The 13,695-nt window shown below is 36.2% G+C and overlaps 1 protein-coding gene across 1 annotated transcript; it reads right to left on the bottom strand.

Moving 5' to 3' along the window:
• Window positions 1-6,630: 6,630 nt before the first annotated feature.
• On the bottom strand, window positions 6,631-13,023 carry LOC104084562 (RNA-binding protein Y14A-like). The gene is made up of 4 exons (XM_009588454.4): window positions 12,648-13,023; window positions 10,844-10,980; window positions 8,930-9,075; window positions 6,631-6,959 (listed from the first exon to the last, which is right to left on the bottom strand). Exons 1-4 carry the CDS (start codon window positions 12,904-12,906, stop codon window positions 6,914-6,916), a joined length of 588 nt encoding a protein of 195 aa, XP_009586749.1. The 5' UTR covers window positions 12,907-13,023; the 3' UTR covers window positions 6,631-6,913.
• Window positions 13,024-13,695: the final 672 nt, after the last annotated feature.

Genomic DNA, 13,695 nt, shown 5'->3' with positions numbered 1-13,695 from the left:
CAGTTGCTAAGAGATGGAATCCATTGACTATGTGTAGTTAGAAGTGGCCGATCCTCTAAGTAAACCAGTAGGAAGAAAATTAATTATTCAAACCTAAAAAGAGATGGGATTTACACTAACAAGATGTCAATAGAGATGGTAATCTTGCCTATGTAATTGGAGATCCCACGAACAAGGTTCATAAAAGTAATAACAAGTAGATATTGACACTGAAAAGCTATAAAATGTGTGCCTGACTACTACAAGTTGAAAGGATGATTTATAACTATCAATAGGTGTATATTTTTTAAAGATTGCATATTTAAAGCAGTATATACTTAACGAATTCACCTAACTGAGAGTGGAACAAGGTTTACTCCTATGAGATTTTGGCCAAATGTCTAGAGTTCTCATGAATAATCGGGCACGTGCACGACTTATTCGCGCAAAACCATGTCGAACGTTAAAATTGTGGGGGTCAAAATGTGATAGGTAAAATATCTAGTTTATAATAAGAATTATTGGTTTATAAAAATATTATATTTTATCAGTAACTTTATGAGTCAAATTTTATTAGTCTAAATTTGGCTCACAGTTCCAAACATATTGAATTGAAATCTTTTTATATTTATCGAAGTTTTATAACTTATTTACCCGATTTTAGATAGAGTTTCTTATTTACAAAAAATGACTAAATTTTTTTACAAAATATATACAAATTCGCTAAAAAGATACAAATTATATACAACTTGAATATGATTTTTAGTTATACATAATCCGATCAAAAGCTACAATTTATATACAACTTGTATACAATTATGTTAGTTGCATATATTATGTATGTCATTTGTACACCCGACATACAAAATATATACAATTTATTTGTCTTCTTCTTCAAGTTTTAATCTGAACCAAAACCAACTCGAGTCTTCACCAAATTTTCTCAAATTGAGATATAAACTCCAAAGGATATTTTCAATTATTTGCAAAAACACTCAATTCAAACAAATAATAATTTTGCAAACTTACAATTTTCGAATTTAAAGTTTTAAATTTTTTTAATAGTTGTTAATGGAGTTTAAGCTCATGTCTTCATGTTTCACACACCCAAACAAGGTCTAGCTTTAGGTCTAGTAAGTTAAGATTTATTTTGATATGGTTAATTTGTTCTTTTCGTATTAATTTTTTCTCTTTTTAAATTTTTTATTTTGGTTTCGGCGTATGATTCAAGGGATTATTATTATTATTATTATTATTATTATTATTATTATTATTATTATTATTATTATTATTATTATTATTATTCTTATTGTTATTATTATTATTATTATATATATATATATATATATATATATATATATATATATATAGGTAAAACACACCAAAAAGTTATGCATCCAACAAGGTAATCAGCATCCAGCTAGATAAGACATTGCTTCATGTGGTGGAATGGGTGTGGAAAGGTTGTAGAGCCTGGTTTCAGTGGCTAGAACACCTCTTTCAATGCAAAAGTTGTGTACATATTCGAGCCTAATCGATTAAATATATAATTGGTAATTGTCTATCAAATTATACAATAACAACAACAACCCAGTATAATTTCACTAGTGGGGTCTGGGGGTAGTGTGTACGCAGACCTTACCCCTACCTTGGGGTAGAGAGGCTGTTTCCGATAGAAACTCGGCTCCCTCCCTTCAAGAACTCCCCACCTTGCTCTTGGGGTGACTCGAACTCACAACCTCTTGATTGGAAGTGGAGGGTGCTTACCACTAGAGCAACCCACTCTTGTCTAATGTCTATCAAATTATAATTAACTTAAAACCTCTCTAATTGTCACGACCCAAAATTCCACCTTAAGGATCGTGATGGCACCTAGTCCCTAGGACTAGGTAAGCCTAACACATGTTGAGTTTTTAACAAATTTTAAACCAATGAACTATTAAATATAAACTAGTAAATAACATAACATAACTGAAAATGAACAATAGTTATACATTTCCCAAAATCGATAGTACGGAGTCATAAGTTCTACTAAGAGTGCATTAGAAATCACTAAATACAATATTGTTTGGAATTAAAGTAAACAGTAGCAATAATCAATAGAAGGTGACTCTGAGGCCTACGAGCGAACATGCAGGTATACTTGTCTCCACAGCAACTCTGATAATCAGCTCGCTAATGCCCTGCTCGCTTTGAGGTACCTAAATCTATACAAAAATATGCAAAAGTATAGTATGAGTACACCACAGCTGTATCCAATAAGTAATAAGACTAATCTCGGTGGAGTAATGACGAGGTTCAAGTCAAGACACTTACTAATCAAATAACATGTGCAAAATATCAATATAAAGCTAACAATGGAAAAGCAAAGTAAATAAATGGCAACGAAGGGTAATCATGTGATAAAACAGTAAAATAATCAAAGCATAGATAAAATACAAGTGAAACCAATTAAGGGAAAACAACGACACTTATATTTATCAAACTGTTCCGACCCAAGATTTACAACAAGAATCACCCCCGAGGTACCACACCTCATAATCACAAATCACGATGTCCCAAATCACGAATCATATACACATGGCACTTTGTGCCCACATTATCAATCACAACTGCACGTACAACTCACGTGCTACACGGACAACTCACGTGCCAATATCGCAATCCGTATGGCGTAGTCACAGGCTTAATATCACAATCTGCCCGGCATGTTCACAAGCTCAATATCCCAAACCGTCCGGTTGGTCACGGGCTACCAGTCCAACCATATCGCAAAGAAAGCAGATATATAAGAATACATGTACATGATCAATGAACATTAAATTTCATACTCCTGGACTGGTATAAATTATATGTTATGGTGTATGCATATGTAAGAGTACTATCACAGCTCAAATCAACAAGTAATATCATAGACACCGAGTAGCACATTGAAAACAATACAACAAATCACGTAATATGTATGACACACATAAGGATATCACCCCACCACACAAATATCATCAATAATATGCCCCCCAGGCCATCACATATCATCCCTACATAGCCCCCTTGTTTTGTTGCGTGTGCAACAATAAAGTAAATACCCGCCTTGTATCGTCACACGCGCATCAATAATTATCCCACCTTGTCTCGCCATATGCGTAAACCCGATGTATATACATATAGCCCGCCTTTTCTCGTCACATGTGCAATATCAATAATAACAATAGCATGGAAGAACCTCGTGCAAACACCCTGACAATTCGCTCAACAAATCCACATGTGCCAAAATCACAACACAACATATCAACAATTGTCATCAAGACATCGACTCACTAGTTTGCCAAAGCAGTGCACAAGGACAATCAATAATGAAAAGCGGATGGGCGTTCAACTTGTCCAACTTGTCCAATTAGGAAAATATAGCAATAATTTCACAAAAGCCCAAATTGTCCAATTAGGAAAATAAAATCCTAAAGCATGATCTCTAATATGGAATATGAACTCAAGTAATCATCCACAATAGGAAACATGTAGTGAAGAGATCTCACAATCAAAACAAGGCAATAAGAGCAATCTTGGGTCAAATTCGGTCATAACTAACACATATACGCCCGTGTACACGCTCATCACCTTAGGTACACGCCGTTCACATAGTACAAATAATGCAATTAGACCAAATCCTATGAGAAAGTTTCCCCACACAAGGTTAGGCAAGATACTTACCTCAAAAGCCCTCAAGCAATACTCTAAAAATGCCTTCCCTCTAAATTTCACATACGCTCGGCTCAAATCTAATCAAGATCGATTTAATAACATCACATAATGCAAGAAAAACTAATTTCAATAAATAATGTTAAGATCTTTACACAATATTCCAAAAGTCAAACCCGGGCCCTCCGGTTAAAACCTGAGTCGAAGAGTAGATCTTGACTGCACATAGCCCCCACAAGTCCAAATATGTATTTGGTTTTCAAATCCGAGTCCAATTCGACTCTCAAATCTCAAATTTTTTATTTTTCAAAATATAGTCCAAATGACCATAAACTCTCTTCAAATCTCATGATTTAGATGTTAAATCTCATAAACAATCATGTTATGTAATAAAAAATAAAACAAAATTACTTACCAAATAGTTTGGTTTAAAAATCCCTCCTCAAAATCGCCTCCCACAGAGTCTATGGCTCAAAATATGATAAAATGAGACTCAGTCCCGAAATACACTACATATAATCAGCTGCAGATGTCGCATTTGAGATTGGAGGTTCGCAAATGCGACACAGCCGTCGTAAGCCCCACCCCTGAGGATCTACAAATGCGACAAATGTCAGCAAATATGAATCAAGTAGGCTCGCAAATGCGAATCAAGCAGGCTCGCAAATGCGAGAAAGACATTGCAAAAGCGGCCTGCTCCAGCCCCAACTCCCCATCGCAAATGCGATTAGGGGTTCGCATATGCGAACTCAGACCCCATCGCAAATGCGATCTTAGTTCCGCAATGCGAAAGCTGGTCCCCTAGCCCAATATCGCAAAAGCGAGAAGGATCTCGCAAATGTGACCAACTCCTCGCAAATGCGAGAACAAAGCAAAAATCTGAACCTGTCTCACACTCTCCGGAACACTCCCGACACTCACCCGAGCCCCCCACACCAAACATCCACACAAGTACATAAACATCGTACGAACTCGCTCGCGCGATCAAAATACCAAAATAACATCCGGAACCACGAATCGGATACCAAAACACATGAAAAATACAATGAAACTCAAGAATTGCTAGAAACACAACCATGCGTCCGATTTCTTATCAAACCAACTCGGAATGACACCAAATTTTGCAGACAAGTTCCAAACGATAAAACAGACATATTTCAAGTCCCAAAATCAAAATTCAAACCCGATAGCCATAAAATCAAATCATAGTCAAACTTATAAAAATTCTAAACCTTCAAATTGATAACTTTCGCCAAAAAGTACCAAATCAACCTAGGAACCTCCGAATCCAATTTTGGGTATAAGCCTAAGTCCAATCCGGGCCTAACGGAACCATCAAAACTCCGATCTGAGATCAAATACGCAAAAGTCAAACTTGGTCAACTCTTCCAACTTAAAACTTCTAAAATGAGAATCATTCTTCCAAATCAATCCTGAATCGCTCGAAAACTGAAACCAACCATACACGCAAGTCATAATACATAATATGAAACTACTCAAGACTTCAATCCATCGAACGAGGCGTTAAAGCTCAAAACGACCGGTCGGATCGTTACACTACTGAAGGTAAATAAGTTTCTAAGACAGTATAGCTAGGTAAAAATCTCTATTGCATTTGAACCATTCAAATCTATCGAATCTTATTCTTCTATTTTTGACCCTTTTATTTCTATTTTTTAAATATTGTAGGGAATTGTTGACTACATGAATTATGGGTTGAGGACAAATGGCTAATAAAATTAGCTAAAGGCTTTATGAAGAAAAGATCATAGACACGTTTATAAAAAACAACTAGTCAAATGGAAGAAGATCAGACAAGTGGCAAAAGAAACTATAGCACTTGTTGTGAGTAGAGGCCTTCCTTGGGCCTATAAATAGCAATACCTTTTCCATATTTTTCAATCATAAGCAAGCACTAAAACTTTGCTTTCGAGTACAAGTCTTGTTGACTCGTGTTAGCTTCTTTCTATCTCCATTTTCCTTTTAGAATATTAGTTGTCATTTTCTTTATTATCCTTCACTTTTCCTTATACAAATTACAAAATTAGTTGTCATTTCTTTATCTCCTTCCAAACTTGCTGAATTACTATTATTATTATTATTATTATTATTATTATTATTATTATTATTTGTTATTCATGTTTCCTCTAAACTAAAGCTTGTTTAATGCTAAAGAAATATTTCACATTGTTGAAATAATATCTTAAAACAAATCCTAGCACGATGTATCGGCTCAAAAATAATTTTTTACTTACAATTTTTCAATTTAATTTGAGAAGTACATTAGACTAGTCTAATATAAAATATATAAATTAACTTGAAATTAAAGAAAGCAATTCAACAATGTTCAACATGAACATTGTTAGAGAAACGGTAATAGTATCTTAAAAGGGAAGTCTGTCATTAGTTAAAAATAATAATTAATCAAACAGGTATAATATTAGAAAGGAAAATTTATTATATTCTAATTAGCTAACATTGATTATGAATAGTTTAAATAATTGTTATAAAAAAAATAAAACAAGGGAGATAAAAATAATATTGCAACATCGAGAGAGGTTAACATTACGAAGTCGAGCATGTATAGAATTATACCAAAGTTAATAATTAGTGAAACTATATCAGACCTAAGAAGGTGGTCCCAAGATGAAGTGACAGCATAATCATTTGTAAGTTGAGCAAAAGAAAAGACATTTGACGGGACCCAAACGCAATTCAAAAGACTAAGCATCCACTCCATCAAAGTAGAAGAAGCATCATATGTTATCTCCACACCTCAGGGAAAATTAGTAAATTCTTCTTTAAACAACATTCTTAGCTCGAGAAAAAATGTACGTCTCACTGCACTTTCTTTTTGCATATCCCCAACAAAGCATATGGCAACTCACTTGAAAACGAGAAAACAACGTGCATGCAAGTTTTATCAAAAGAAGCAACTTAGAGACATTTTGAGCGTAATTCAAATCCTACTGGCATCCCACTCGCATGAAAAAACCATCAATCTTAGATGACTACTGGACAGTGTTGAATATTCTGAAAATAACAAAAAAGAATCTAAACATATCATAAAGGCCAGTATATGCCATGCTGCTGGGAAAGCTTCAATACCATTCACACAGGTATTTAAGGAAAGAGAAAATAGACTCAGCAAAGTAATAATCATACACATAATTCTCACAACTTGGTCTCAAACCCCTAAAAAGAGCAGCTTTGTGACCCTTTCATGCATGCACACAGGTTAGAATCTCCGCCTGGGACTTCTAGAACGATGGCCTCGAGGTGATCTGCACAAATAAAGATCAAATAAGGACCCGCTGCATTTTAGTTAATACTTCAACAACTCAACCTGACAGAAAAGTTCAGAAATGCTAGCAGAAAAGAAGAGTATATTTACTTCTCCAAAAAAAAAAAAAGGAAGAGTATATTTTCTAATACTTTTTCTTTTCTGAGATAAATTAAAAAATTTAACGAGGAGGAGAAGACGCCCTTGATTTGAAGGTCTCACTACGAACTCAGAAGGTTTTTTTTAATAACCCTGGTGTCCGGGCTAGCTTTTGTACACCTCGACCAATTCCACGGGATACCTGCTACCTCCCTTAAATATGCTTTTCATCTCTAATTCTTCCTATTTTCTTTTCAGAATGTGCTACGGGAAACTGAAGATCTCTCTTACAAAGATTCCTTCACCAAACTGAATGTGATCAACCAGGGTAACAACTAAGCTTTAATCTCAAAGTAGTTAGGGTCGGCTACATGAATCCTAAGTCTATGTTTTCGCTCCATTTTGACATGTTTCATTCTGATACTCCATAGTTCGGAGTTATCCAAAACTAGAAACTCCCTGTACAAATCTCTAAATACACTACAAAGATGATTAACATAACACGTAAGTGACGGACACGACTAAGTTTTAATCCTGTATGTGGATTTTTGTTTCCATTGCATTCTTTTTGTTTGCTTAGTATGAACTCCCAGAGAATGCAAGTATTTGAGAAGACCTCCTTTCACGAGATTTTAGGTCTATCATATCCCCTTTTAACACCTTCAGTCATGAGAGTTCAATTATGTAACCAATGCCATAAAGTTTCTACGTGCATCTCACATACTACGCTTGTAAAATGAGACAGGCAATTTAAGCTATTGGTTGCTACGCTCTCTGATTGTTTGATAACTCAAAAAGGAATAATCTAGATTTATCTGTCCATCAGATGTAGCTTCGACAATTTAGCTATTAGTGATTGTAGTTAAACTTTGGAACACCCATGAAGCTGGAGTTTACCTGTTGGCCATATGAAGTTTTAGGGCAGATATAGCCTCATAATCTGACTAGTGATGGTTTATTAACTAGAACTAGACCTGATGTAGATCTTGTATGCAAGTTGAAAGTCATAGCAGAAAACAATATACCCTAATTCGGCAACAACCGAGAATTGTGCATAATATGATATGTTGGTTGTTTCAGCCCATAACGTAATCAACATGAAATCTAGTTCAATCCATCTCAACTTCGGTTAAAGCATAGTACCAAATTCAACATTTTGAAAACACTATGTAGACCATCAATTTCTGAACAGAACCCCCAACTCGAGAAAGGGCAAGAAGGAGGACTAAAAGATGTAACGATGGTGCCCTTCATCAAAAGATATAAACGCTGGTGTCTCCAGTAGCAAATGGTGTGATAGAGGTGAGAAGGTGCTTCGACATGGATGAAGTACTAGGCTTCACAAAGTAAACCTAAAGTTGACAATATGTTGGATTTAAAAAGGTAGCCTGTTGCCACTGTTTAAACCTTTATACTTGATCGTGAGGTCTACTGCTGGGTGCTGGCTATAGTTCCATCTGAGAGAAATGCAAGTGGCTGAGGACTAAATGGGCATGGCAGATGATCTTGGCATCTAACTATAAGAATATGTGTCTTGAGGGCACCGACAATTCACTCCCCGGAGATAGGAGGCTTAACCACAATCAAATCACAGGGAAAGTAGGAAACTAGCTGGAAGCATCTTTAATGCCACGCTCACTTGAAGGAATGGTGAACCTGATGCTTGAATAACAGCAGACTTAAAAAATAAAAAGAAATAAATACAAAGTACAGCCATCAAAACTCAGTTAACTTCATTCAGAAAAGAATGATTAAAATGAAAAACTAGAGTTTTTCCAATGTTCAGGCATCATTTCTTCAGAATTTTCTGCTTCATTTTCCATAAACCAGATGTGACAAAGATACAATAGCAAGGATAAACTATGGACATACCTCCTCCTAGCATTCCTCCTCTTGAAAGGACCTCTGCTGAATGCCCAATCAACATGTATAGTCTGAGTGAGAAACTCGGCTCCATCCTTTTCATTTATAGCTCTTTGTGCTTCTTCAAAATTCTCATATTCTATCAATGCATAGCCCTACACAAACAGTTCAGTTCAAGTACTAGAATAAAAAGGACATGCTCCAAGCTAAAGAAAATGCAAACACAGTAACCGCATAAAGTAAGATGTCTCCCTCCAATAAGGAAGGGCACACACATGAAGAGTTTTCCTATCTAGAGGTTTGAAGATCCTCAAAATAGCTGATAATTGTAATCTAAAGATAATAATTGACTTCTGATAAGTGAAATCTGTTCCCAGATGGGACATACTCATGGCTCTGTGCATACATATGTTTGTGGTTTTTGGACAGTCGAGGGTCTATCGGAAACAGCCTCTCTATCTCTACAAGGTAGGGTTAAGGTCTGCGTACACACTACCCTCCCCAGACCCCATTTATGGGATTACACTGGGTTTGTTGTTGTTGTACTAAAAGTTTCCCGTCAATGGTGGATGACTCGATGGTCAAACATCACAATGGTGTTGAGATGAGAACCATCCAGGTGCAAGTGCTACACTGCAAAACGAGCCCAAACTAAATTTGAAGGGAGCGTGGACTAGGGAGATAAAAGATAAGGAGAAGCATGCAGATATCATATTCCAATCTTCCTATTACCATATAACTCGGAATTTTGCAACGATCAAGAAATAATACGTGTCAGCCTTGTCTTGAGAGGATAGGGGAAGAGGAAAGGCAGACACCGTAAACAAAATTGTTACCAACTGCTTGAAAATTAAATATCTATGTTTAACTTGCCACAGATATTTAGAGAGTTGAAAGTATGAATTATGTAAAGGTAACAAAAAATATTTTTGTTATTTTTAAGGATTAAATTAGAGAACGTCATATAGAGAATTTTACACGGGACCCATATGACTTTTTGAACTAGATAAAGGGTATACTGTATAGAACATACCCTTTTAAGAAGGTGGACATCAGTTGAAGCGAACAAATAGAAAAAAGGACATTGAATATAGGACAAGCCAAACTTTGTCTTAATTAAAGGAAAGAATCTTCAAATTTGTTTTTAGTTCATTTTCAAAAAGAAGTCCTTTGTTTAGCCATCCCATGCCAATTTTTCTATTTCATTAAAATGCTAGTCTTCATTTCTCAATCAAAAGAAAATTACTGTATAGCAGCTAGAATCTATCCTAAAGAATATTGAGAATTTGAGAGAACGTTACAGGAAGAACTTTCTTTTTTTTGGATAGCCGATAAATTCCCAAGGTCCAGTGGCGCACGGTTCGGAACTCGATGGATAACAGGCTCAACCCTTCTCCACTTAAATGTCAGGCTTTTGTCTGCAGGAATTGAACTCGTGACATGCGCCTAAGTCATACATTACACGATGTGCTCTTACCACTAGACCAAAGGGGCCTGTTACATGCAGAACTTAAATTCAAGGTATTGAGAATTTTGAACACAACCAAGCGTATAACAATTCAGCAGGCATGGGTATTAGGTGAATCTGCAAGAGGGGGGAAGGCGGAATTCAAACATTGACATTGCAGCAACAGAAAGCACTTCTACATTATCTGAACTAGCTAAACTTTTAACACGGTCTGCTAATTCTTGCCTATTTTCCTAAGAATTGCTCTTGTTATTATATTGCACTTCCTTCATTGAAAGGTGACCTGATGAGAATGCAATAATACAAAAATAAATGCTTGCAACAGCTAATCTTCGCTATTGACTATTTATTCATATAGTCCCACCACATTCAGCATCTTTCTCCTACGAATAGAAATTGTGCAACAAGCAACAGAATATTAATCGACAATCTGAAAAAGAAGAGAATCAGGTCACCTTGACAAATCCAGTCCGACGATCCAGATTCAAATGCACATTCTTGATTTCTCCGAACTCACCAAACTCATTATGAAGATCATCTTCTTGTGTCTCTTCATTAACCCCAGTAACTAAAACAATCCATCCTTCAATGGCTGCAGAAATTGGAATTCAGTAAAACTCAAAAAACTTCATTGAAATTTTTCTTACCTCATCAACAGAAACAAAATTGCATTCAGCAAACAGGGGCCCTATCTAGCTGACACTTTGTGATATTAATTACAAGTAATTGCATAACTTGCATGTACTGTCTAATAGCTCACCTAATTTGTACTCTTAAGTGTTCATTGCTCGTTATATGGCAGTAAACAACTAAACAAATAAGAGCGAAATCAAATTGTCAAACTCTTTACCCACGTGTATATCTTTTTGAGTAAACTCTTCACCCACCTGTTTTGTCAATCTAAATCTACAGAATAAGCTGTGGCCTATTGAGTCAATATATCAGAATGACCATTAATACTGTTCTTGTGCCAAGGTACTAAACTATCCAGAAAACATATTCCCATATTTTGTGGGGTGAGTTCAGGTTAAGCTGGATTGGCACAGGACGCAGGCTGTGCTTAATCTAAAAAACTCCTAATTTCAAAGTTTCCCTCCCTCCCTGTGGATTCAGGTTAAGCTGGATTGGCACAGGACGCAGGCTGTGCTTAATTTTAAAAACTCCTAGTTTCAAAGTTCCCCTCCTCTGTAATAATTTCCTTTCTCTGGACAGACAACGAAACCAACTTTAACAGCTGGAAAATGTCGGCCGGTCTCTTCTTCATCTCTTTTCTGGCTATGCACATACTATGCACAACTTAAACCTAATATTACCAATCATTAGTTCCTCTGTTCCAAAGTTTTTTTCCTGATTAGTATACACTATCCCAGACTTTTGAGGGCCAGTTTGGCTAATTCCCACTCTTAAATCTCACATAAATCAGTTACTTTTTCAGAATACAATTTGGATGTTCAAAACCTAAGAGAGATATGGTGTAATTACATTATTTTCCATTTCAATACTACAATATTGTACTGACATATGGAAAGTGCAATGGCACTAAAATTTTCGGACATAGGGATTTTGTGTGAAAGGGAATACATTTACAACATTTCCAGAAATTGGAAAAACCAGTACACTCAAACACATAGAAACAGCAAAACATCCACATTTATGTTGGATGCGAACCCATAGGACGATGGCATGTGAATCTGAGAACCCATGGCCATACATGGATGGATGCAGAATAATAGTACAGATTCATCTGAACCCATTAGCTTTAGCTAAAATCCTATATATTTATTTAAAAAGTTCACTAAATTAGTAAAGATAATAGATTTTGAACCCACTAAATCAAATGGACTATGGCCGAATCTCGAGCTTGAACCCTTAAAGTTCAAATGCTGAACTCACCTTTGTGGTCACGTTAGTGCTAAACCAAGGCTCAATTGGCTATTTTAAATTTTGATAATGTGGTGTCAGGGCAAGCTAGCAGGCACCTCCACTAATGCACCGGGTAGGTACCTTCTACCTCCAATTATCCACCCGGTACATACTAAGTCTCACCACCAAGACCGCTAGGCCACTCCCTTGGGGGCTTGGATAAGACTTAATATTGCTATCGACAAATTAGAATACACTCAATTACCCCGCAAACAAGCACCCTAATATTCTGCTTTTTGAGCAGAAAGCTAAGAAAATCTCAAAACCAAAAAACAATGTACTGAAAAATGTAAACAACGAGAAGATAAATAGAAAAAGAGAGAGAGGGAAACTGACATCGTTCAGGACCAGGACCGCCGTCAGAATCGAGAGAATCGAAGCGGGCAGACATACGGGCATTACGGTCAGCCTCAGCGGCTTCTTCACGGAATCCACGTCCTTTGGTCTTCTTAGGTGCGGAGGAAGATCCGCCAGTGATGGCAGATTTGAGCTTAGGGATCGAAGCCCTAGGAGACGATGAGGCATCCACGTCCTCGTCCATCAGATCATCATCCTCTGGCTCGAAATCCACCGCCTCTACCTCCGCATTCGCCATTGCTATTGGAATTGTATCGCAGCTGCTTATACCAAAAAACTTTCCCCTCGTTCGTTCTTCTGCAGTGAAGGATTTCAAGCTGTGTCCATCCTATTTGGGGGGAATGGACTTTTTAAGGGCAAGGGTTTTGGTAATATATGGTCCGACAAACAAACTGGTTCGGGTCGGTCGGATCAGTAGAAATAACATGGGGTAGCCACTTTTAATGGTGCTATTTAGAATAAGACCACAGTTTATGTATTTAATAGCCACTTCCCTGCTGCCTTCTTCTGTTACTATTCTTCTTCTTCTTCTTTGTGTAGAATTAAAGTATACAGATTACTGATTTCTAACGACAAATAAAATTGTATTACTTCTTATAATTTTCAGACAGATACTTTGAAATACATAACTTATAAGTCAAAAGACTATAAAAACTTGAATTATTATGGCAAAAGATATTATTATTACTTTTTATACATGATTTATCATAGAATTGCAGTTTAAAATTCAAGACATTGTCCTAAAGTTTAAACGATACGAATTAAACTTCAAATTACTGTCCTGAAATTTGAACCGAAAAAATTTTTATAACAGCAGCATAAAGTTTGAACTGCAAGAATTAAACTTTGGTTCACTTTCTGAAGTTTGAAGAAGCGGGTCTCTGCCACTCTTTTTAAGTTATGTATATGTTTTAGCATAAATATATTTACAAATGATGGTTAGCATCCCTAAAAGTGACTACTGTTGCACTTAATCCCATTTGCCTTTGTGGAGGACATGGGAGTGGGCGGAGTAAACGGTTCTTTT

The sequence above is a fragment of the Nicotiana tomentosiformis genome, chromosome 4 (assembly GCF_000390325.3).
Source record: "Nicotiana tomentosiformis chromosome 4, ASM39032v3, whole genome shotgun sequence".
NCBI classification, from domain to species: domain Eukaryota; kingdom Viridiplantae; phylum Streptophyta; class Magnoliopsida; order Solanales; family Solanaceae; genus Nicotiana; species Nicotiana tomentosiformis.
The sequence above is the reverse complement of the archived record's forward strand: the minus strand, read 5'-3'. Positions and strand labels throughout refer to the sequence as shown.

Bases quoted from the DNA above. Each gene is read 5' to 3' on its own strand.
- LOC104084562 (XM_009588454.4), bottom strand. From the start codon at position 12,906: ATGGCGAATGCGGAGGTAGAGGCGGTGGATTTCGAGCCAGAGGATGAT. The intron at 10,981-12,647 runs GTCAGTTTCCCT...CAATTTCTGCAG, and splicing joins CGGTCCTGGTCCTGAACGAT to CCATTGAAGGATGGATTGTT. The intron at 6,960-8,929 runs GTATGTCCATAG...TTATTTGTGCAG, and splicing joins AGGAGGAATGCTAGGAGGAG to ATCACCTCGAGGCCATCGTT.